The following is a 24,075-nucleotide window of genomic DNA, read 5'->3' as shown; positions in this document are numbered from 1 at the left end:
ACTCGCCTCGACATCGCGGCCTTTTCGTTTCCGCTCTTGAAAGAGATGTTGGAACGTAACTCGGTGCTGAGAACTGGCGATTTGCAATTAAATCCGGGAAGTTGAAACTTCGGATGTAGATTCGGAAGATGTAGATTCGCAAAGATATCGTTTACAAGCGAGTATACTGCAAGATCGTTAATTGCTGTGATACTTCTGATTCGATGAAGGCAAAGGAGCGCAAGTTGCAGTTAACAAGAGGATCCTCCCGTCTCATATAGATTTCTCCGAAGTTTACACACAAGGTATCGATATTCCCGGAATCGCCAACAGGTTTCCGAGACCGAAGTACCGCTGTAAGCCGCGAAACGTCAGATCAACGTGACAAAGCGCAGGAACGGGGAATCGCTCGTTATTCGTCGCGATTCTTCGGTTTATTCATTTTTGTCCCGCGTTAAAACACGCGACGATAGGCGAGGGATAGCCGAGAGAGAGAATGATCTCTCGGATCGTACGATCGATCAATTTTCACAGGAAGGGTGGCTGATAGACGAGCGTTGATCGTGGTTCGGTTCGTTACATAACGAACCGCTATTCAAACGGCAAACCACTGGCAAACACGCACGGGGGACGCAATTTCTTCCCGCTGTGTATCGCCCGCGAAACCGGACACCACACGTTTTTTTTCTCCACCATGTAATATTACGTTTTTTCTCGCAACGTGAATAAACACGTTTACGTCGTCGTCCATAATCGTGACGATCTTCAGCTGTGGACGTCAAACGCGCACGGAGGCTCGTTCGTTGTATCCCAGCCAAAATCCTTGCCATCGCGTTGACGAGTTACGAACGTTATTTTCGCGCCTGGTGAACGGACGCGCGCGCCGCGTTTTGCGCCTCAAGGGCAGCTCTCGTTAGCGCCTTCGATCTTAGGAAGACACTTTGAATCCTCGCTGGTGATAGAGTGGATATTGGATGCTAATGGATACCGAGTTTGATCGCAGCCAGTTGCTGCGAATCGTTCGTCTGAAAACAAAACGTCTTCTCTCGTTTGGATGACAGAATCCTAACGTATATCCCCACGACTCTAAATTCCGACACACACGTCTCTACGTTTTTGTGCTTCTAAAGTCTAACAGCTGTATATTTTGTAATTCGTATCTCGACAAGATTTAAAGACAAGAATTTCGTTAGGACCCACTTTCACTCGTACCCAGTATCTGCCTCGTTCTCCGGGCTTCTGATCTCGTCGCTTTGTTTGTCCAGCCACTCACTGAATCGTCCTATTGTTCTCTCGATCGACGTCAAAGCGAAGACAGAGCACGAATCCCTTTTCTTCGGGGCGAGAAGCGCGAACGAGGCAAAGGCCGCGAAGCAGAACGCGTGCTGTGTCCGATTCGTGCCAAAATCATTGGCAAAGCAAAGCCCTCCTCTCTTTCTCGCTCTCTGTTCGCTTCTTGCTTGTCCCCCTTCGAGACACACGTCGCAAAGAGAAACGAACAGCAGTCGAGGGAAAGAGCGATTGACGCGTGGGCGACAAATTTTCCACGCGGGGATGAGGATGGTTGACGTACAGGAGGAATAGAAAAACAGTAGGGGGCCATGGGTATACCAGATGGAAACCGAAGAGAAGAGGGGACTGATCCCACGTGCTCGATTGCACAAGTAACCGGGCGGTCGGCCGTCACTCTATTTTTAACAATACCGGCCGCATATTTAACTTGCACCTAACTCAACCTAATCGCTCTTTCTCTCTCTATGCGTCTCTTTCTCTCCTAAATTCCCTATCGTTTCGTCGCACGGTTCACATGACCGTTCGTCGTTTTCTCTGTCTAAACGTTCAAACCCGCGGATTCTTGTCGTCACTTCCCCTGTCAAAGAGATGGGGCATAAATTTGGGGCATTGCCTAGGTGGTAGTGAGTCGACGTGTATCGTGTATGTAAACTAGCGTCATCGGGCACAAAATTATAAAGTTTCGCTGCCATTGAGAATAACGTACGGTGCATACAGAAAGTGCGTCTATTCTATATCGAATAATTAGGTTCGAGATTATGAAATATCGTTTAGTAGTTTAGTTTCGTACGAGTGCGCAAACGTTTAATGGTATGAAAGTGAAGCGTGGAGACCGACAAATGCTTCCTTAGAATTTAAGGATATGTAGGTAGAGAATACAATCTTTACAACGTATATTGTTACAAATTATTTCGTTATATGTAATTATTACAAATCAGACCGGTGGAGAATCGCTCTGGTACGTCGATCTCTCTCACATCGAAATTTTTAAACGAAAGTCAATTAGGCGTCGGAGATGGAAGAGCTTTATGGATAATAATCTACAGAAAACCGTGGCAATGTTCGACGCGAGTAAAACAAATGCCGAGAAAAAAGAACTCGGGAGTTTCGAGTTCGCAGGTCGAACACCTTGTCGCGAAGTGACATCATCGTGTACGAGGTCGCGCCGTTTATTTTCCTACTTGAGCGGCTCGGCAGAATTCATCTCGCTCGCCAAACTCGAAACAGTCGAAGACGAACGAACCGTGGCCAACTAAAAATAAGCCCCGCTCGAAGCCGCATTTTTTATCGTGCAACGCGCCGTTATGCAAGTGAATTCGCGGGCCCGCGATCGGTCGGAACGGCTCACGAAATCCTACGCTCCGAAACCTCGCCGCGCCCACCGGTTCGAGTTCATTAAGCTTGTTCGCTCTACGATAACCAAACGACCCAAAGATCCCGGGATTTCGTGAATTTTTTTTTAATCTCGAGATTACTCTGTTAACCAGGTCAATTTTTAATCACAGCTCTCGTAATCATCGAGTACTTTAGAGATTAAAGAGAACATAGCAGTTAATAGAGACAAATTATATTTCATATTGGAAACGATTTAAGTCTTCGTCAATGTAAGTTACGATATAACGTACTCTCTGGGTCATTTTTACCAAATAATATTCTCGTCGTTACAAAGCTTCAGAAATTTCAGGAAAATACGAAAGAATGATCGTCGATGTATGTGACTCTCCGTTTTATTTTTCTTTTTTCTTGACACATTAAAAGATCGTTTTTTCTTAATAAAGAGGGTAATAGAAAATGTCGGAAAATAGAAGGAATTTCTCTACAGAGAAATTATTATTTGTTTGAGGATCCTAGTTGCGAGCTATGTATCTCGTTCTTCTCCGTTAACAGGTTGACTAAAGCGGGAAATTCAAATTGTCAAAGGAGAAGAATTCGAATGGATAGTCACGCGACTCTTTATCTTTATTTCTATCGCTTCTGTATTTATGAAAGAAGCCACGTTCTTCGCTTACAAGCGTAGGTATTCCCGTTGAGATTCTGTCGCGTGATTTGCACGCAACCACGAGGCGACTGCGACGACGCTCCTGCCGTTCCACGTTTGGGGTCCCGCTGGTCAATTTGCGACAATTACCGAGCCGTTGTGACTGGTTAAAGTTAGTTAGTGCTCGACTCGGCCTATACTGTTGTATACGGTAACGCAGCGTCAGACGTCTCACCGTTTCCCCTTCAAACCCTCTGTCGCTCTCTCTTCGTCTCGTGGCATTTAATTCATTAAGGAACAACGTTGCATTAACGCAACATTTCGTTCGCAGCTTTTTCTTTTTAGTCGCTTTATGTCATCAAATTCTTTCCTTTAACGTTCTGGATATAAAAAGGAATTCCAAAGGTCCGATATATATTTTTATACAAGTCACTTTATTTCCATCGTTCAATTGTCAGCGGTCAAATTTGGATATCCAGTTTGAAAGTTTGCAACAAGTGTGCACTGTTTTAGTACAGTGTTTCGTTGCGCTTAGTCATTGATCCAGACAGCGTGAAGTTTCCAATATTATTAAAAGAAATACGGACAATGTAAATTATATTTATCGTCTCGCGTACGCTAGATAAATTTCTCGCAGAAGCTTAAAGGAGCTTTCCTACACAATCTATGAGACAGTTTGTACGTCGTACGAACAGCTCGACTTCTTCAAATCTCATGAAACAGTAGACTGTAGGCGAAAGAAGGAAATACGGGGAAGTGAGGAAAGAAGTACGAGACAAGTGTTCGAAATCTCCTTTCACAATCACAATTCAAAATTTGGTTATGTAAATTATAACTCGCAATCGCAATCAAGTTACATAAATTGACGGAAAACAACAAATTGCGCATGAAGCGTTATGTTGATGCAACGTTGATTCTTAATAGGTTAATGAGTTAATCCTTGAACCGTGGCGTGCCCTAAGGAGGTATCCGCTATGTGTAATTCTGTTATCAGCGAATTTCGCATCGAGATTAGAAATTTGATATCTGTATTTCGTTTTAAATTTCTGTAATTTATCTACGCAATTATAAAAAACGATTTCGAATTTTTCGTTTCCGTAGTCGAAAATCCGCGGGTAACTTCTCTATTCTTTCCTTTCTTCTTTCTTTTCCTTTTTTTTTTTTTTTGTCCGTGAAAATTGATGGCTCACACGCGCTCGATCACGCTCGTCGTCGAATCGGCTGCTAGCGCTAGCAGCCTTAACCTTCGCGATAACCTACATCGAGAGCAGAGAGGCGAGAAAGCCACGGCTCCTCGCCAGAGATCGGCGTGTAGTCGCTTTTCTACGATGTCCCTGACGCATTTTGGCCGATCGAGGTGTCACTGTGACATTAGAATCGCTTGACACCTCCTCTATCGTACTGATCCGTTTTCCAACGAACCAAGCTTATTTCGCTCGCGGCAGAACAATTTGCAAGAATTTAACGGCGCGATCGAGTTTCATAATGATTACAATGTGCAGCTTTATCTTATTTTCGACACGTAGTTTTGTCATATCCGATTGGACGATTCTTGTCTTTATCTCGAGGTCGTGAAACCTACTACAGAGATTCGAACGTTCCGAGATAGGAGAAAACGACGAAGATCGAATTTGCATCTTCTCGTACAATTAATTATAGATATAGGTATAGATGTATATTTCCCAAAGGTTGTTCGTCGCTTCGAGTAATTATTAGGTCGATAATATACGAGCCACTCGGACGTCAAACTGACGAGCAACTCCATCGAGGTTAGTTATATTTGGCTCTCGAAGAATTAAACATCGGTCGTAACTTCTCGATTCTAAAATCGCAAGAAACTTTTAAAGAACGAATCTGGTTAGTTCGACTTCCCAGTTCGACTTCCCAGTGTGGCTCCTATATTTGTTTCGTATTCTCTGTTTGTAAATAGGACGAAAATAGGACGGATATATAAGACAACCCAATAAAATCATTCCCACTTATATAAATATGATAAACAAACTGGCGGGCACAAGAAAATTGCCAAGACGACACTTGAGTCTCGTCTATAAGATCAACGAGTTACGAGGACAAAATTATCCCAAAGATTGTTCGTCTTCTCACGTGTGGCGATTAAAATTCGCCAGAAACGAAAGCACTTTGGTAAGAACGGTATCTAGAGATCGGTTTTGGCAGGCGTCTTGTGTTCAAGTCGTCACACGATTTCTAAAGCCATAAAATCTGGCCGTGGTAATGGCAAACTCGAGGATCGACCTCGAGTCAACTGCTGCCATTCGCCTGCATCTACACGAAAAGAAGAAGTACACGTTCATTGAGCTTCGGCCCGATCGGTTGGTTGGTTCCATGTTGGTTCGAAGGAATTCGCTTCGTTCCAGCACGCGTTCGCAGCTTTCCGGCCCATCAAACGGTAATTGTTATGCAAGGGGGGCTCGCGAGCTAAAAACCGTGGCCATGTGCTTCGCTCTCTCGCGTACGAGGGTCAGGACCCGAACGAACGAACCGGAGTACACGAGGGGGGAACACGAGCGGTGCGCCCGTTCGAACGTCTAACTAGGCCGTCGAAGACGGCTAGTACCATCTCAGTTGATCATCCAACCTATTCGCGTTCGAATAGCATAAGCCGGTCGTTCTTTGGTACGTTTCACATTTCCCTCAATACTCTGGTAAACGTGGTTCTTGGTCACCGTGATTGGGAATTTTCGCGGATTTTGATCTTTCGTCGACCGAACTTTCTTTCTCGATCGTTGAGGAGTGGCAGTGGTACGTACTTTACTTTATCGCGCAACGTTTCTTACGAGTTAACTCTCGGTAGAGGGTGGATAATTTGTTGTTACGAGCGTAGAATGTACGGACGTGCCGGTATATTTGAGTCTCTCGGAAATATTCGTCAATTTTTCAATTTCATTGCACAAGTACGCGATTAATGGTCGATTCTTAAGCAACGAGTGACTCGCTTCTGTAGGATCGTTTATCGCAAAAGGCTGGCATAAACGAGAGTGAATTTCGCTTTGTATTCCAGAAGCGCTATCTAAGGGAATTTTCACTGCGGCAAATAAGAGAATATAATACAACAAACGAAGGCTGTTATATAATTACGTAATATCAGTTGAAATCCCTTAGAACGTCGGTTCAGAATAGAATATGAACTTGCGAGCCAGTCTGACCGGGAACTGTTGAAACTTGGAAAATAAGAAACGCCAGGCATAATATCGCTGTATGAACCGAAATTCACTCAGACTTCGTGCAAGAGTTAGCTATTAGAAAACGTAGGTTTATTAAATGAATCGAGAGAGAAAGTGGTCACACGTAGAAACAGGATCGTCGATGGCGCGGCAGTTTCCACCAGGTAGGATTTCTGCTTTCAGCGGCGTGGAACGCGAGGATGAGGTGTACAGTGCGCGGCAGCTCGCAGCACGTGACAGCGAGGAGGCCGTGAAGCCGGAGGAGAAACCGGCTGCCACGAGCGACATTGTCCAACTTCCACCACTTCAAGCTACCACAAAGCTTCGTGTTCGAGTGCAAGTGAACAGCAAGAAGCTCGAGGATACAGCGCTCGAGGGAAATCAGCAACAATTATCGTTACCTGCTACGAAATCGAAACCAGCGACTACCGGCTCTTCCGATCACGCGAAACCGTTGACAGTGACCAGTTCGATTTTCCGCGCGGCGGACAACAAGGCGAAGAAAGAGTCTGTTCAACTTCAGGACGGCTCGCGGAAGGATAAAACCTTCCCGAGACCGGTCCAGTCTACAGAGAAATCGTTCGTCGGTGTACAGGCTTTGAAAGAATCGCTGGAAGAGTCGCTAAAAGAGAACAACGGGCCAAAACGAAAGCAACGGTGCCGCCAGCAATCTGTTGCTAGCCGCGCTCCGTTCGTGTTCCAGGTATGATACGAGGAAGGAGAATATAGCGAGGCTGTAAAACAGTTAAATTTCGGTAGGATTGGTAGTCGAAGAGGCTTGCAGTGATAAACAGGCAGACTAACTTGTCGCCACTTTCTTGTTTGTTAGTTTCTTTATTTTGTCGCTCGGGTTTATCGTAGGATTAGCGTACAACTTTAAAAAAGAAACGATTTACTTCTGTAGATTTATTGCAAAGATATAACGTATAAGTACTAGTAAATTCCAAGGTAAACTTAAGAGAAACAGAGGATCGAATGATATCTCTTTTATTTGATTTTTAATTCTGCAGTTGATCAATGTGGCGTCAGAGTGGCTCATTTATTGGGTCACTCTATTAGGTCTTCAGACAATAGAAATTGTTACTATAAGGAGTTTTATAAAATTGCACGTATCTTATGAAATAGCAATATGGTTTAGGTTTGATTGATTTGCAGTTGATTTTTATTTGGTTTATCCGCGTTACTAGAAATTATCTTTATCCTTCCAAATAGATAACCATGACCTGCGATACATCTTATATTAATTGATCGTTAATTGCTCATTGATTCATTGGCCGTCCAAAGCTGTGAACGATAGCCACTGATCAATTTTACGACCTCGCTATATTCTCCAAGTATACGTTTTGTAGAGAGTGTAGTGTGTTCACTTTGAGAAAGAAAGAGAAAAGAATTTTGGAGTTGATGGAAATGATCTTCTAGGGCAAACCCGCGGTGGAATACGATCCGGAGACAACGGTTCGTCAGGACAGGCCACACGTCGTTACCAGACACCTGTTCGCTTCTATTGCGACGCAACAACAACAACAACAACAGCAAGACCAGATCACCTGCAGACCACCGCCACAGACAGCGACAGCGAGTATCTTCGCTCCTCGTACCGAGGACATGAACAAAGGCTTCTTGACTTTCAGCGAGGATCATCCAGGCCTTACGAGTGGGTGTCATTCATCTCTTCCTTCGTATTGTTTCGCAACGAGTCTTGTTTTTCCTCGTCTTGTATCTTTACATTTCACTCGTTTGCCTATCTCTTTAAACTCGTTGCTATTCGCGCAATAATCGAGAGATAAATGTCGTAACACGCGACTTCGGTCGATAACGATGAAGAGTATGAAAAGAGAAAGAGAGAGAGAGAGAGAAAGAGAGAGAAAATAATAATTAGGTGAGGGAGAAGTACTCGTTATACAAGAAAAACTTCGTAGGTAGACAGTAAATCTTGCCTATCACACGAGATACGATATTGCGAACATTTAGGATCAAATGACGAGCACATGGAAACAACATGATAAGATTATATTTGTTAATTTTTCCATTTTTATTTAGTGGCTAAGATTTCAATATTACTTAGTCGAAGAGAAAAACGATTTGCTGTGTAAAGAGATATATTATCTTTTAGAATTAGATAATAAATGTAAGAAGTTTCTCTCTTAAAAGCAACAAAGTAGCTAACGTTATAACGTACGACAATCAATTTTTCTTAAATGTTCAAGAATAGATAGATAGGTACATAGATAGATATACGGAAGAATAGACATAAGCACGTTTAATTTCGAAAGTAATTGAAACAACAGATTAGATAATATGGAATTGATGACAATACATAAACTTAACTTAAAAATTGCTTTTTTATGAAATACAGAAGATACGTCTTCTTCTGTATCTTTCCTTCAATTTTCGTATAGAATAACCGATATTTGTTACAATACGGAAGTAAACAACGGTCGGTGTACCCTTGAAGGTATTTGAATTTCATCTATGGAATGTTACAGTGCTGAAGGACGAACCGGAGGATCTAACACATCTGGCGCCTACACCTGGCGACGTATGCGTCCCCCTCGAAGACACGCCTTTCCTTACGGACATGCTCGACGAGTTTATTCTTGGTAGCGACAACTATTGTCCCCTACTGAGCCCGGATGGAACCCTAGCACCTGAATTACGCTCCACAGATTTCACTGACTCTCTCAAAGATGCTGAGTTGGGAGACACCTCGAGGAGCAAGGATCTAGGGGAGTCTCTGGCCGATAGCGATCCGTTCATGTACGGAGATTCACCGAGCAGTCCATGTAGCATCGATCCCAGCGCGGTTTCACCGCCGCTCACCAAGTACCGTCAAGTGAGCCGATTTACTCGATTGCTTCAGACACTTGCAGACATTACACAAATATTCTCAGATCTTCTCAAATATACTATGAATATTCCCAAATATTTTCAACTACTTGCAAATATTTCCAAGTATTCGTAAATATTTTCAAGTATTTCCAAGTATTCCCATACAACGTTTCCAAGTGTTTCCAAACGTTGCCAAATATTTCCAAGTACTTCTAAATATCGTAATTGTAGTAAAAAATTGCTTAATCCCGTTGTGTATTATATTTCAGAGTCCAGAACGAAGTATAGACTCGTTGGGTAGCCCGACAGGGGGAAGCGGTGCGGACGGTTTATCGGAGGACGAGATGTTAATGTTAGGCCTGAACGATAGTATAGGCGACGACGAGTTGGAATTTAGAGCACCTTATATCCCAATGTCGGATCAGGATGAGGCTCTGGATTTGCTTATAAGCAATGATATGGTTATGTGGAGTCCGCCACAGACGACAGATCACAAAAGTTGTCTAAAATGGTACGAAATGATGGGACGAAAATTATAATTACGAGAACCAGGACGAGAACCGTGAATCTTTATGTATTGTTTACAGGACGTTAACGGAAAAGGAGCAACGAACGACAGATTCTAGTTTAGCGCAGTTATTGAAAATGGATCAGGTCGTCTCCAGAAAATACAACGACCATGGAGGAGGTTTGGTGAACCCAGTACAAGTTCTCGGTCAGATCCCTAGAAAGAGTAAGTCCCTTCTTCTATCTACTAGTACAACTCTAACAAGTATGAAACTATTAAGTTTCTTCTATCTGGATGACTTAAGACTTCGTCGAGAAATTAATTATTATTATCCTGTCTCAGATATAAATCTAGATAACTGCCATTGGTCCTCCAAAATGGACAGACCAACGAAGCGTATTCACACTGCCTCCGTAGACGCAGGGAACGACAATAAGCGCATCAGATGTGATGAATCCACGAAATGTAGCGGTCACCTTAATCTAGAGGATCACCTGTTAACAAACCAGCAGCCGTCTTCGAGAAAATCGTCGAACTTGGGCAACAGTCAACTGTTGCGTCGCCTGGTGTCTCAACAGAACGTTCTGCGGAATAATTTCGCGAACGAATCGTACGACAGTACGGTAAAAGGTCGACAGAGCGTTAATCGATTAGAAGGGAATCTGAATGCGGAGGATGGCGAAGGAGACAGTGGTGGCGGAGGAGGAGTTAACGATGGCGGAGGAAGAAAAGTCGAAACGAACGAAGGAAGGTGTCGTCGAAACGGCGTAGAAAACGGCAACGCGATCAGTCAGGTCTCTCAGCGGAATCCGGCGTGCAACAGCGTGCTAATGAATCTCCTGGTATCCGGCTGCGACGTGAGTGCGGGATACGTTTGTTTCGCGAAACCGAAGTCCTCCAAAAGCATAGCGAGCACGTGAAGCAGGCGACTGTTCGAACTCGCGATCGTTTTACGATATGTCTTCTGCCTGGAACGTTGGGTCTTTCATAGGTCGTGAGCCGCGTTCTTAGCGTCTCAGCTATCATTGCCGAGTTAGTTCCAGTACACGAACATCAACGAAACATCGCGTCGCGATGGGTCGACCGTCCACCGATCTCACGAACGCTCCCTACGTTTGATCGTCGATCGATTCTTTTTATCTTTCTTTTTTTTTTTTTTTAACTCTCGACAACGTTTCGCGACAGTCTGAGACAGTTAGAGGCGATATTTTCCGAGGCTGAGCCGATCAACCGATAAAGGATTAACGCGAAGAGTTAGTTGGCAGTTCACCAAACGATGCTTTCAAACTTCGTGTAATTTTTCTCGCGATGCGGACAACGATGGATTTACAAGTTTCCTAGGAAAGTTACTATCGCGATACTCGATTCGGTACTCGCAAATATGATCGCCGAGAGAGTGAGAGAGAGAGAGAAAGGCAGAAAGGAAGATCGAGTGAACGAGGGATCTTAAGAGAGAAAGATAAAGAGGGAGAATATTTAGAGAGTCGAGGTGACGAAAGTACAAAATATTCAGGACGATGTTGATAGAGTACAGAGCACGCGCGCGTCTCCCGTGTCTTCGAAGGATACACGGGGGATCTGTTAGGCGAGACGAGAGATGTAACTTCGCTCGGCCGTAGTTCGTTTAACCGTGTCGCTGTTTAACGTCACGTTATGTATTCTACTTCAAAGTATATAAAATTGTTGATTGAAGATTGTCCAAATACATTGAACATTGAACATCGAATCATCTGAACTGCTGCGTTTCGTTTCCTCCTTTCTCATCCTTCCGCTCCAATCGCCTTCCATCGTAGTCTTGATATTAATGCTACGTCCACGTGCTGAGTATATCAAGCGACGTTTCAACGAACGATGCTTTTGCTTTTAAACGATGTATCATGAACAACATCGAAGAAACAATCGATCATTATCGATAATGCTGATTATTGAACCTTTTTTTACATCTGTCGGTAGTGACGAGATTATTTTCAAAGATATTGCATCGATTGCTTTGCGTAATTTGAAAAAGCGAATAACGTTTAACATACTTGATAAAATATGATTTAGTCGCGTACAAAATTTCTTGAAGTTTATGACAAAAATTTATGCGTTTCACATTTCATTTATCAATATATCAATCATTGTTTTTACAATTTAAAAAAGATGCTAGTTGATTAGAAATGTGTTGTTTAGATCAGGATCTGTACCAAAGCTGACGAATCTGTATGTATTTTAAAACTTTGAAATGATCGTGTGAATGCAAGTAACAAGTACAGAAGTAATATTTTCTATTTGACTTCTTTCGTAGTTAGAAATGTTTCCCAATTTCCTAGTCTTTCATACGAAACGCAGCAACACGCTTTCGAGACTGTGACGCGTTGAAAAACATATAACATTGTGAAGACATGCTCATATTTGGAGGGCTGAGGTTTATTTTCAGAATAAATAAAAAGAGAATATTTGACGTTGAATCAGTAAGATGGAGTCAGGACTCGTGTTGATTCATATGTTAGCCTCATATCTTTATTTTGAATAAACTGCGAATTTTTACCCAAATTTATATTTTTAAGAACACGATATAATCTTTGCTATATATAGTTTATTACGTGCATTTTTCCATCTTTGAAATCGTTCTTAAGTGCATAAAAGTCCGCACTTTGTCCATTAATATTTATCATTTAATTAGAAAATTTTAGTTAAAAAACATTAAAAATAAACTGCAGTAATTGCATTATTTCTTATCTCAAAGTTTCCATTCCTTATAAAAGTATATAATTATAGCTATCCGGTTAGTATACTGACTTCATCCTATCAGTTACGTAACGTGTTATAGTATATTACCCTCGCGGAGGGTTGATTAAAATATCAAGAGTCACGCGATATTTAACGACACACCCATCATACTCTAGAAATCTGTGAACGAAGGATAATGATTGGTATAAATTATTTAGGAAAACCTAATGGACTCGCGGAACGTGCCGTCCATATACTCTAAAAGCCTGATGTCTCCACTGTCTGTGAACCTGGAGAACCACCAAATGGTGCCTCAATGTCTGGATTCCAGAGGGTCTAGCGTATCCTTCGACCAGCTGAGCCCTGCTGCGAGAAAGCAACTATCCAACAATACATTTATAACTGGAGGATCAATCGAGTCGTCGCCATCCTCACCGATGATGCCATTCGATAATTTTGATTATGATACGAGTATGTCGGCTAGTGGTTTGCTTCAAGTGGAACCGGACCTATTTGGAAGTCTACTGAATCGGAATCTCGTTTAAGCAGTCGTGTTTAATCCGAACACAAGCCGACTCCGCAATCGAGTTGATCGGATTTCGTGAGGATTAAAAAGGAGAGGATTAAAAAAAAGAAGAAGAAATGCAGTATCTAGAGCGAGATAATAGAAGATCAGTTTGTTACGGGGCAATGAAATGCTAAAGCGACGCAGTTGGAGATGATTCAGGGTGTTTATCTTGCACGATTTGATAGCGCGTATCGTGCAAATATATCAATATTTTTTCATTGGTAATTGTGCTATGTATAACGTGCCGTATGGATTCGTGATGATAGTTTTTCTCATACGAAAGTGCCAATGCATTTTTAGGACGTTAGCCGTTAAGTCTTGTAGTATAAAGGATAATGAGAAAACAGATCTACCTGTATGGTATAATATTGTTTTATGAATAAATCGAACCGGGATTCGGTTCGACTATAATAGAGCATAATTCTCTCTATATATAATGATTTTACCTCATTCAGACAAATATATTCGAGTCCACGAGTTTCGCTGTTCATTGATTTGAATTGTTGATAATTTGACGATGCATAGAAATTCGAGGTAAAAGAGAAGGCGATGGAGGACATTGTTAATTGAGAGAAAAAATATATGATATATATATACGGTAAATAAGATGAGGATGTGTGAATGTGGAACACATGCGGCACTCGTTTTCTATATTATAGCCGATTGATACGGCATTTATGGCGAGCTGATAGCGTTTATCGCGATCCTTGTCGTCGTTGTTACTGTTTTTTATAGTTTTTAACGAGGCCAACCCGAGAATCAGTTGTTATTACCATATTATCGTATTATCGTTCTGTGCACGTGTATTAAGGAATATTATAAATTCTAAGGTAGTATACATATATATATGTATATTTTTACTTATTCACTTATTGATTACAATCACTATAGTAATATCTAATTTTATTACTTTACTATCATCTCTGTATTTTTATTACCGTAACATCTATGGTTATTACTAATAACCCTATCTATATTACAGTGCTGATATAGATCAATATTATCATGAGAAGAAAAGTGTTATAAGTAAATAAATAAATAAATAATCTTTCTAACATTTCACTATTTGTCTTATCTAATGTAGACTAATTCTAATACTCGAAAAAACAAAATGATTCATTATCTAAAATATTTAAGCCTTTATAAGCCTCATTTAAGCCTTTATAACTATTATAGACGAAGTTTCATCCCATACGACCTTTGGTTTAGTATTATCGTTCTGTAATAATACCGTCGTAATATCGTTAGTTGCGACAGCTGCAAACAATAATTTTTCTACTCTTCGTCCGATTTAATTCCACTTATTCAATTTCATTAGTTCCTTAATTTAAGAAAGATGCGCTGCTATGAATTTTCATGATAGCTTGCAAGAGATAAAATGATATGACGTGTGTCAAATTTTTAATCGAATATATCTTGAAATTATTAGCAATCTATATGAAACTTGCAGTGCAAAGATAGCACCGAAAGAAATAGCATTATCGCATGGCACTTCAGGTTTCAATATCTTGGCAATAAAGCAATTTTGTATCGTAACCTTTAGAGGAGATAATTAGGGAAATCACATAAACTATTTACGATGACAGGCTCTTGGATACCAATGAAGATTATCCATCACAAAGCGAACGATACATGGGCTTAGTAAATGCCGTTTATTGCTGGCCCTCCGTGAAGGTACTCTACTGTATTGTTTTCTCCATGAACCTGGCTGGCCTTTTAGCCGTCATTCTGGCCATTTTCTGGGCCGTACGATTCGAAAGAGGCTTTGCCGATTACCTGAATCTTATCACCCCTGGTTAGTCCACGTACGAAAATCATTTACAACAATCGATAACAGTCGTTTGTAGAAGAACTGCTTTTAATTCTGATTCGTTTCATCCTCTGATTTCCGGAGATTTTCTGATTGTATTTCGTAGCAGTTTTCTAAAATACGGCCTTAAATCTATCGAATCTTTTTCCAATTTAATCAGATATCGAGCGTTTATCTATGGAATTAGTGATCGTATAAATGATACACAGAATTTCATTTATCTGAACTCATCGTGATAAACACATAATTGAAGTATATTAATTCTTCCTACTATCTATTATTTTTCGTTCACATAGCGAGAGTTGATGTCCAGATAAGAAGATTTAATCAGCTGAACTTCGGTTGAACAGAAATTAACTGAAACATATTTTAGATAAATGGAGTTCTGCTGTACACTGAAATGTACTCTATCGTCAATAAATCAGGGAAGATTTAGCATATTTGGGATAGCCATAATTGCAAAATCGTGGATATCGTAATTGCAAAATAAACTTGTTAACGGCGTCTAGGTCATACTATTTATATTTCACAGATATTATCACGTATATTAATTACAGATCTCTTTTATTAAAGATAGTGTTTCAAACGGACGATTTTCTCGTGACTTATGAACGCTAGTGTATATATTGACACTGCTGCAATTTTAATATTACCATTATTTCAACATATAAAACGACTCTGAACGTTCGGAGAATTATGCATAAAATATCGCAACAAGAGTAACTCGTGAAACTAAAATAACTTATTAAGAATGGAAAATGACGATTGGGCTACGAATGATCCACGGGATGCAGCAGAGTCACATAATAATATTTTACTATCGTCAGACACGACTAGCGCTAAAAAATTCTCCCATTTCTCGGTGATGGTCATACGACGAATTTTTTAGAATTCGCTTTTTTTTGATTGTGTGGGTTAACGAGCGGATCACGACGAGCAGGTGACGGTCACGTGTGGACCGCGATCATCGTGTCTGCTGGCGTTTGCTGTTCCCCTGCCTATATCCTGGGAATTAAGTGCTGGCTCTACCTGAAACTAGAACCAGCTAGAAACGATTTAGAGGATCAACAGAAAGTAGACGACGACGTAGATCCTCACGATGTGAATCGGCTTCTATTCTTCCACGTGATTGCCTGCCTGCTGTCAGGATTCTTGGTAGCTATTCTAAATGCCACTTACTTGATTCTGTTGAGCGGATTTCAGCAAAAAAGCCGCGATGGCTTGATAGAGGCTATGGAGAAATATGGAATTGACGTCGCTGTGAAGGCGAGGGTGGACGCTCTTCAAACCGAACTCGAATGTTGCGGGGATAATAGTTACGAAGATTGGTTTCGAATTCCGTGGCTGAAATTGTCTATGGAGGGACCTGAGGATATGGAGAACGGTCCTCGACTGGAAGGGCAGTGGGTATAATCGAACCAATTACCATTTATTATTGTTAATAACAAGAATTAAATGGTTAGTGACCATCGTGCACGCTAGTGTAGAAAAGGAAACAAAGTGTTAGCAATAAATATGAAAAATGGTTAAAAGGATAATCGAGGAACTTTCCGAGAAAATGAACTACGAAATTACATCGTGAATTGAGGAAATTGTACTTTAATACTAGTTTCTAAATAGGAACTACGTTTAATTATCGATAATTATAGTGGTCTTGAAGAATTTTTTTTTGTTTTATATTTACAGAATAAATACGAACATAGTGCTTCACTCGGCACCTATAAATGTATTTACCATGTGGCTCCTAAATATTTTTTCAGAATGTTCCTTAAAATACGATGATTGTCGAACGATTTTACGAGAACGTAGATAATACCATTTAATCTCAGCTTTACCCATTTACTTTTGTCCGTTTTAAAAGGAGGTATTAGCATTTTTAGTAAGTTTTTTTAGTCTGTCTTAATGCTTGAATGCATTGATTGTGTGATAAAGATCAGTACCAGAAGAGCGAGAAGAAGAAACTTCCACGCCCCTGGATGTACCTTTTTCCTGTTGTTCCAATGACATTCCGAAACCTTGTGTTCATCACGATATTCTCAGCCCCAGTGCCGTCTACAACTACGATCCTAAACATTTAACCATCTCCACTAATGGGTGTAGATCGAAGATTATAAGTCGAGGTGAAGTTATCAAAACGTACTTGACAGGATATCTTGCTCTTTTATCCCTATATCAGGTACGTATAAAAAGAATAAAATTAGGAATTCATATAAAAACACGGTGAAAAGTCTTTCGAGAATAAAGTTCAATAATTAAAAATCAAAAATATTTTTACATACTTCATTTTTGGTTTTCAGGTAATTTTGTCGTACGTGTCTCGATTATTGCAAACAGCCTATAGCAACGAGCTGTACATAGGACCTCAGAAGACTCGTTACCACGTCTGGATATTCTTCAAGCCGGAAGATTTACCTGGAAACGAGCGAAGAAGCGAGCGAATGCGTCCTCAGAGAAAACGATCGAAACTAAAGTTAGCCTCTACGTTCTCGAAATGTTGGGACGAGGAGGAAACGAGTTCCCAGCGTCGTAAAAACAGGAAGGGTAGCATGAAAGTTTTAACGAAGATTCGTTCGAAAATCTCTTCCGTTAAATCGAAAAGCCTACCTGCTATTAGACCTACTTTCTTTTCTAACAATTCTCGAGGTAAGAAACGAAGCGCGCAGCGGTTGAGAGAGATCGGCGAGGAAGAAGATGAGCAACCGGAAGAAGAAACGAGACTTCTGTCAGAACATAAAACGAGATCTGAGATTGTTATGAAAAAAGATCATCTCTCTGTTTTTTCATTATTATCGGACAATTCCTCGACGAATTTACCGCCGCCGCCGCCACCTCCACCTCCTTTTGTACTAAATCTTGATGTGGAAGACGAAGAGGAAGATCAACTTCTTTCCGAAATCGTGCCTTCAAAGTCCTCCAATATAACAAAAGTTAATGTACCATCGATACAAGACGTAATTACAAATCAGAACTCTGGCAGGCGCATAAAAGTATTAGAAAAATTTGGTCAAATCTGGGAACGTATTGATAGAGGTACTCAGCATAGGGAAAGGGGAGGAGCAGATATTTCGAGTAGCAATTTGAGATACGATTGTTCAAGAAGCGAAATTCGTACAAGGCTAAGTTCAACGGACGTTTACAATAGATTCCGTGGTACTCTTCAGCACACTCTGGCTAGAAGAGAGGCCATTAGAGCTCGAAATGGATCGTCAAAACTTTATAGTCCCAAAAGTCAGATGAAACTGGAAATCAGAAGAAGCAATATTCTAGCTAGGATACGAAGCAAAAATGTTCCTCCTTCTTATCGTTTACTGGCAGATTTTGAGCTCCACACAAGACCAATTTTTCAACCACATCCGATACAACAATTATCTGTTCCTCCTCTTCCATCATCTCCACCTCTTTCTCTTCTTCCTCCACTTCCACCTCCACCTCTTTCCCTTCCTCCTCCACCTCCACCTCCACCTCCACCTCCACCTCCACCTCCACTTCCTTCGCCACATCCGATCAAATGGACCAGAAATTCAGAGAGAATTTGTGAAACAAAGGCATTACCGCGAGAACAACGCCAATGCAGCATTTGCAATCGTCCAGTCGAGCAAAGCCCCAGCTCTTCTTCTCGCGAATCTCTCGTCGAAGTTCGTAAGGATGCTCGAACATTTTCTGTTTCAGCTCGAAGAAAAGCTCGCGCCACGTTCTCGCGGCATAGGGAGTTTCTAAGAGGAGATTACGCGTCTTGGAATCGATCTACTCCCGTTTCTAAATCCGTCCAACGTAGATAACTCGATTCTTCAACTGATTCTCTGTAAACTGTTGCCGTAGTAATCAGTAATGATCATGATTGGAAGCGAGTTGGATGTAAAAATGTAAATATAAATAGAAAAGAATAAAGAATAGAAAAACGATACCTGGCAGTGTCATTGAAGATGAGAATCCAAGGTAGAAGAAACAGCAGTCATACAATACTTGATGGTTTATTTGCCGAGAAGTAAAATACATAGGCATTTGTTATAATAGTACTGCCGAAGAATACTTCTTACGTCTCTGTAATACATCTAGCGACAATACATCAGTACTAAAAAGAGAAAAGCTGATTTTTTCATCAATTTGTCTGTTTACCAAATACTTTACAATGTTCGCGTACTTTCCCTCTATCTTTCACCATCCTTATGTTTTTTCTTTTTTTTTTTTCATTATTTTTCAGTATTTTTTCTTTTTTACGTTTGTTCTAACTTCTTTGTCAGGCTTCGTGGTTTACTCTACTGAATATTCGCGATTTCTCGTCTCGTTTTTATCGTCGTTTCGAAGAATCGGAAAGCGGCCGGCAACGACGAGGTGTTCGACGTTCGTCGTAGTCGAAAAACAAAAGAAATTAACAGCGTCGAGCTTCGTGGTACTCGTCGCGCCGTAGTCGTTTTCATCTCGGCACCTTGCACTTTTGCACGGTGGTCCCAATTTGTGTTAATAATCGCGATCGTACTCATGTTATTGCAAACGTTAGACGTCGGTGCACGCAGTTCTCATTGTCTCGCTTTACAATACCGCTCTATACCGCAATAACTTCGTCAGGAGACAGTCGAAAGATAAATTTCGAACGACGAGTTTCGCACGAAACTTCTCCTTTCTTAAAGATCGACTCGAGAAAAATTGCACGCAACCACCGTAAACTTTACGAATACGTCAACCAAATAGAACAATGCATCAACAGCGAATCTTCGAATCGGTTGCACACGATCTTTCGCGAGCTTTCGCCTCTCTCCGTCTTTTCTTCTTTTTTTTTTTTTTTCGTTTTGTGGTCGCTGCTCTCACAGTTTTCCATTTTATAAGAAAACTGCTGTTCAATTAATCGGTTTATAATTTCATCTCGTTCACTCGATCTCTCATTCACACCGTAAACCATTTCCCTTTTCCGCAGGCTACTTCGTCTATTTTGACCTATCTACGCGTCTATCTACTTAAATCTGCGTGTTCTATACAATTCTGTGAATATTTAAAATTACGCGTACCACATAGACCTATAACAGGTTCGATATGAGTTACTCGTTTCAGATACGAGGGATTATTTTGTAAAATAGGTACATAATATAATTCTTCGAATAGGCGGTGATAAATGTTAACGACGAAGTAACAATACAATATTGCTCGATTCCGTATTGTATAATATATATATAATATTTATGATAATATAACAACATTATCCGCTCGCAAATAAAGTAGATTCTTTCGCTCTCTTTTTCCTCCCGTTTTTTCGTTTTTTTTTTTACTCTATTTTAGAGGTCTACATAAGAAGGGGGCTCACCGCGCTCGTTCCGTAAATATATGCATGTAATATGTTTGTATCGTATTTATATTTATATATATATATATAATCTATATATATATATATATATATATATATATTTATACCTATTTATAATCGTTCGTATATCTTTCCTCTGACAAAGTAAATAATTACGATAGGCCTAACGATCTCGAGTAACAATCATAATCGTTATCATCATCAAATATCACGCACTTGCTCTCTAATATTACTTCCTCTCTCTCTCTCTCTCTCTCATACATCCATTTGCTCTGTTCCCTCGTTCACCAAATTTCCCTTAACATTCTCTCTTTTATTCCTCTTAGTACGTTCGTCCGGCGAAGCGTCCAAGAATTTTTGCAAGCCACCGATCATAACTGCATTACTACGTTAATGAGAAAAGCAAACAAACAAGCGAAATCGACAGGAATTACTCGTAATATATCCCCTTCCTCCTTTTTGTGCTCCATTCTTAATACAACGCGCGACTCGAGGGCGATACCCTTTGCAATATTTATACAATATCGTTATATATATATATATATAAATATATATATAAATATATATATATATATATATATATATACATATATATATGATTAATTCGTTAAATCCAAAATAAAGTTTACATGAATGTATAATAAGTAATACGTGTATCGAAATCATTTCATTCTTATCGACGATATGCTAAATGCGGTGTACACGTATTTTCTTTTTCTCTTTGCCAAATGTGGTCTACATAAAAAAATCTCTACGCGACAAAATCTCCTCATACTTATTGTTTGTTCACCTTCTTTCTCTCTCTCTCTCGCTCGTTCTCTCTTTTCTACGGACTAATTTTGATGCTACTGATTTGAGGGATCACGTCAGCGCTGACAGCATCTCTGCTCTCTGTCTCTATGCATTCTCTTAAAGCTAAAGAGGTAAGTGTAAAGATGCGAATACTGTTAAGGCTGACAGCTGCTTCGAGAAACATCCCTTATCTGCAGCGTTGGATCTAATCCGCGGTAACCACGTCATGTCTATCTCTATTTCAAGTTACAAATTATTATATAGTAGTACGCTACTTCTACGTATTTGCAAATTTGCAGTCCTCTAGCAAAGAGAAATGAAAGAAAAAATATCGACTCATTGTCAGAACGATCGCAAACTTATTGCGCGTAAACAACGATCACGGTTCAATAAGATAAAGATTCTGAATAAGAGATAAATGCTGGAATGTGGATACTCGCAGACCGCGAAACAGAAACGTAACCGGGAGAATCCCAGGGCGCCGTGGTGACACGACGTACAATGGATTATTCGTTCATTCGTTCTTTCGCTCGCTATAGTACAAAGTAGAGGTACTTCGCTTCGTGTAAATATAATAATGTACAATCTTTGTTTAAATCTTTTGTCGTATTCTTCTTGCTCTCTCTATCGCATTCGTGATTTCTTTCACTTGGAGTTAAACCTTACAGTGACAAACCCGGCGCGTTGAGCGTGCGCGGGACCGCAAGAAACGGAATCGATCTACGCTCTATGGTGAGTCGACAGATAAAACGATGAACAAAATTCTATCTACACATTTAACACCTCCTTCCTTTCTTTTCTCCCCTCTCGCTTTCTCATTCCGTTTCCCTCTCTCTTTCTTCCAGACTTCTTCGCTACGACATCCTCTTCGTTGCATTGGTTTATCAAATTCTTCTTCCATTTTTATCTCCACCTCTCCTTCACTCTCGTACCTTTCCCATCATTTTGCTCTTATATTTTTTTCCTCCCTTCCTCCTACTCTACACACGGGAGGAACCACTACGCTCTCTCCTCTCCCTTTTCTTCCTCGTAAACATCAACTTGCTGCCGCGCTAAACGTCCTCCTCCGCTTTTTACCTCGCCCCGTCTGTCGTGATCCCGTCCGGTTTCTCATGTTCTCTCGGGAAGCGAGATATTTCGTTGATCGCACGATGTTCGACGTAGAGCGTATGTATCGAGAAAAAGGTAAGCGAGTAACGACCACTTTCGGGAGGAACCTAATATTATTTGCCATTTACGGGTAAGCTCCCTTGATCCATTCGATATACATTCGCGTTTTCAAACATGGTAATCTCGTACATCATACATATATATCTCGAGGCTGCTCCTCGGCTAGCACGCTCGCTACGACCTACTGCTGCTTGGAATTACCGCGCGACACGCGCGTGTGCTCTGACACACACACACACACACACATACACACATACACACGCATCTCTGATGTCTATCTACGTATCGATCTACTGTACACGGATATTTTGGTCGTAACGCTAATCGTGATAACAAATTACATGGTATGTATTACCTAAAGAGGGCTCGCTGTGCGTATGTATCGTTCACATGTGCACTCCCACACGCTGTGCGATCTATACTACTCTCCCTTTTCTCTTTTGTATTGTTCGCTGTATGTGGCTGTATTCCAGATTTCTCTTTGTATACCTGAACATAGCTACATGTATGTGTATCTATATATGTGTATGTATGTTTACAGGGTCGTTTGGATTTTGCGCGTGTGTGTGTGTGTAACGATGCAGAGAACTACAGCGTGTGTGCGCTCCCGTCCAACTGACATTGTCGTTTCCTGTGTATATGCTTTTATTTTCGTTAACTGTGGGTAATCTTTAACCCTTAAACAGGCGCGCGATACTTGCGATTCGTTATTTCTTTTTTTTTTTTTAACTAATGGATCTCTAGTATTTGTTGTATTCTGTATTCTTATTTTTGTATTTTCTCTGTTAATAACTCTTCTTATTTTAGAAACTTTTTAGATAAATCGTTAAAAGTGTAAACGCTATATCACGAGAGGAAGAACTTGGATAAACGTGCAATTAAGACGAAAAAATCTTTAGACTTTTGTATCCTCTTTTTCATCATTTGCTCTCTACTTTCTCCCTTTCTTATCTTTTTCCTTGTAAACATCTGGCTCGTCTTTTAAAAAACTCTATCGGATCACTGAATTGACTTGACGACGTTGCGTCGACATCTTCGTTACATGTAAACATTATTCGTAAATAAACTAACTTTTTTTTCTCTTCTACTTTCCTCCTAAATATTTCTATGTCTTAAAGATGAAAATTTGCTCTCTTAAGGGTTAAAGATGATGTTCGTAAGTACGCCCGAGCAGATTCGCTGAAGGACCATTCGAAGATAGTTGACCGAAAGGAGGAATCAAAGATTCACAATAAAAAAACGGTATAGTCGCTAGAGAATGGAGCTACTTGGATGATATACTAACGACGGCAATAAAGATACAAGTAGTATATTCAAATAGAATTTACTTCTAACGTTCGCCGAAAATAAAGTGCACAACAGAGTAAGATGGTACAATTTATTTCCCAGAACGCAATAACTCTTTCGACGCGTTGCACGAACAACAATAAATAGACTAACTGCGAGTAAATACGTACGAAAACCGATGAGAACGATTCTCTCTTGGGCGTTTTCTATAACGTACGCGTTTACAGTCTACAAATATACGCTATAAATCGAACAGAACGAAGAACGTAAAAGATTCGAACGTAGGACGGAAAAAAGAACATGTGATATAGAAGTTGTATTTCGTTCCTTCGATCGTCTATTTGTCAACTCGTAATAATAAAGGTTCACGGTGATTCGAGGTATAAGTAAATCGTAATAAATAAATTGCAAGTACATGAACACGATTAACTGAGAATAATAACTGATCGTGTGTATCTGTAGCTGATAGCCCTGGTCTTTTGTTGTAGTTGCTAGTGTTATTGTTGTTGTTGTTGTCAATAATAGTGTAGTTGTGGTTGTGATAGTGGTGATGGTGGTATTTGTTGCTGTTGGTGGCCGACGGGGTGCAAGTGGTCGAGAGTGGCCTTACTTGAGTAGCTGATGGGCTCGCTCGTTGGCCACCTTTATCCTCGTCTCGTTCGATTCGCCCT

At 40.6% G+C, this 24,075-nt stretch overlaps 3 protein-coding genes across 9 annotated transcripts in view; 2 read left to right on the top strand and 1 right to left on the bottom strand.

Moving 5' to 3' along the window:
• Positions 1–13,120, top strand: part of sima (HIF-1 transcription factor component sima) — a 36,894-nt gene extending 23,774 nt beyond the window's left edge. For both annotated transcript variants that reach the window (XM_069125820.1, XM_069125819.1), the window contains exons 8-14: positions 6,616–7,135; positions 7,852–8,086; positions 8,919–9,265; positions 9,531–9,772; positions 9,849–9,994; positions 10,112–10,626; positions 12,700–13,120. In XM_069125820.1, the coding sequence (XP_068981921.1) occupies positions 6,616–7,135; positions 7,852–8,086; positions 8,919–9,265; positions 9,531–9,772; positions 9,849–9,994; positions 10,112–10,626; positions 12,700–13,026 (2,332 nt within the window). In that variant the 3' untranslated portion in view covers positions 13,027–13,120. The remainder of the gene's footprint in view (positions 1–6,615; positions 7,136–7,851; positions 8,087–8,918; positions 9,266–9,530; positions 9,773–9,848; positions 9,995–10,111; positions 10,627–12,699) is intronic.
• A 2,534-nt stretch (positions 13,121–15,654) lies between these two features.
• LOC138186227 (uncharacterized) lies at positions 15,655–20,745 on the top strand. The gene is made up of 3 exons (XM_069125847.1): positions 15,655–16,262; positions 16,792–17,035; positions 17,157–20,745. The coding sequence occupies exons 1-3, from the start codon at positions 16,093–16,095 to the stop codon at positions 18,636–18,638; spliced, it is 1,896 nt and encodes a 631-aa protein (XP_068981948.1). The 5' UTR covers positions 15,655–16,092; the 3' UTR covers positions 18,639–20,745.
• The window catches only part of Snap25 (Synaptosomal-associated protein 25kDa), a 27,990-nt gene continuing 23,534 nt past the window's right edge, over positions 19,620–24,075 (bottom strand). For all 6 annotated transcript variants that reach the window (XM_069125858.1, XM_069125855.1, XM_069125857.1 and 3 more), the window contains exon 7: positions 19,620–24,073. In XM_069125858.1, coding sequence (XP_068981959.1) covers positions 24,011–24,073 — 63 coding nt within the window. In that variant the 3' untranslated portion in view covers positions 19,620–24,010. The remainder of the gene's footprint in view (positions 24,074–24,075) is intronic.

The sequence above is a fragment of the Bombus flavifrons genome, chromosome 13, assembly GCF_040668555.2.
Source record: "Bombus flavifrons isolate JBK064 chromosome 13, iyBomFlav1_principal, whole genome shotgun sequence".
Taxonomy (NCBI): Eukaryota; Metazoa; Arthropoda; class Insecta; order Hymenoptera; family Apidae; genus Bombus; species Bombus flavifrons.
The sequence above is the reverse complement of the archived record's forward strand: the minus strand, read 5'-3'. Positions and strand labels throughout refer to the sequence as shown.

What these genes read in the sequence shown, in the direction of transcription:
- LOC138186227 (XM_069125847.1), top strand. Translation starts at nt 16,093, where the DNA reads ATGGAGAAATATGGAATTGACGTCGCTGTGAAGGCGAGGGTGGACGCT. An exon ending in GGTCCTCGACTGGAAGGGCA is followed by an intron (nt 16,263 to 16,791) that starts GTGGGTATAATC and finishes TGTGTGATAAAG; the next exon opens with ATCAGTACCAGAAGAGCGAG. An exon ending in CTCTTTTATCCCTATATCAG is followed by an intron (nt 17,036 to 17,156) that starts GTACGTATAAAA and finishes TTTGGTTTTCAG; the next exon opens with GTAATTTTGTCGTACGTGTC.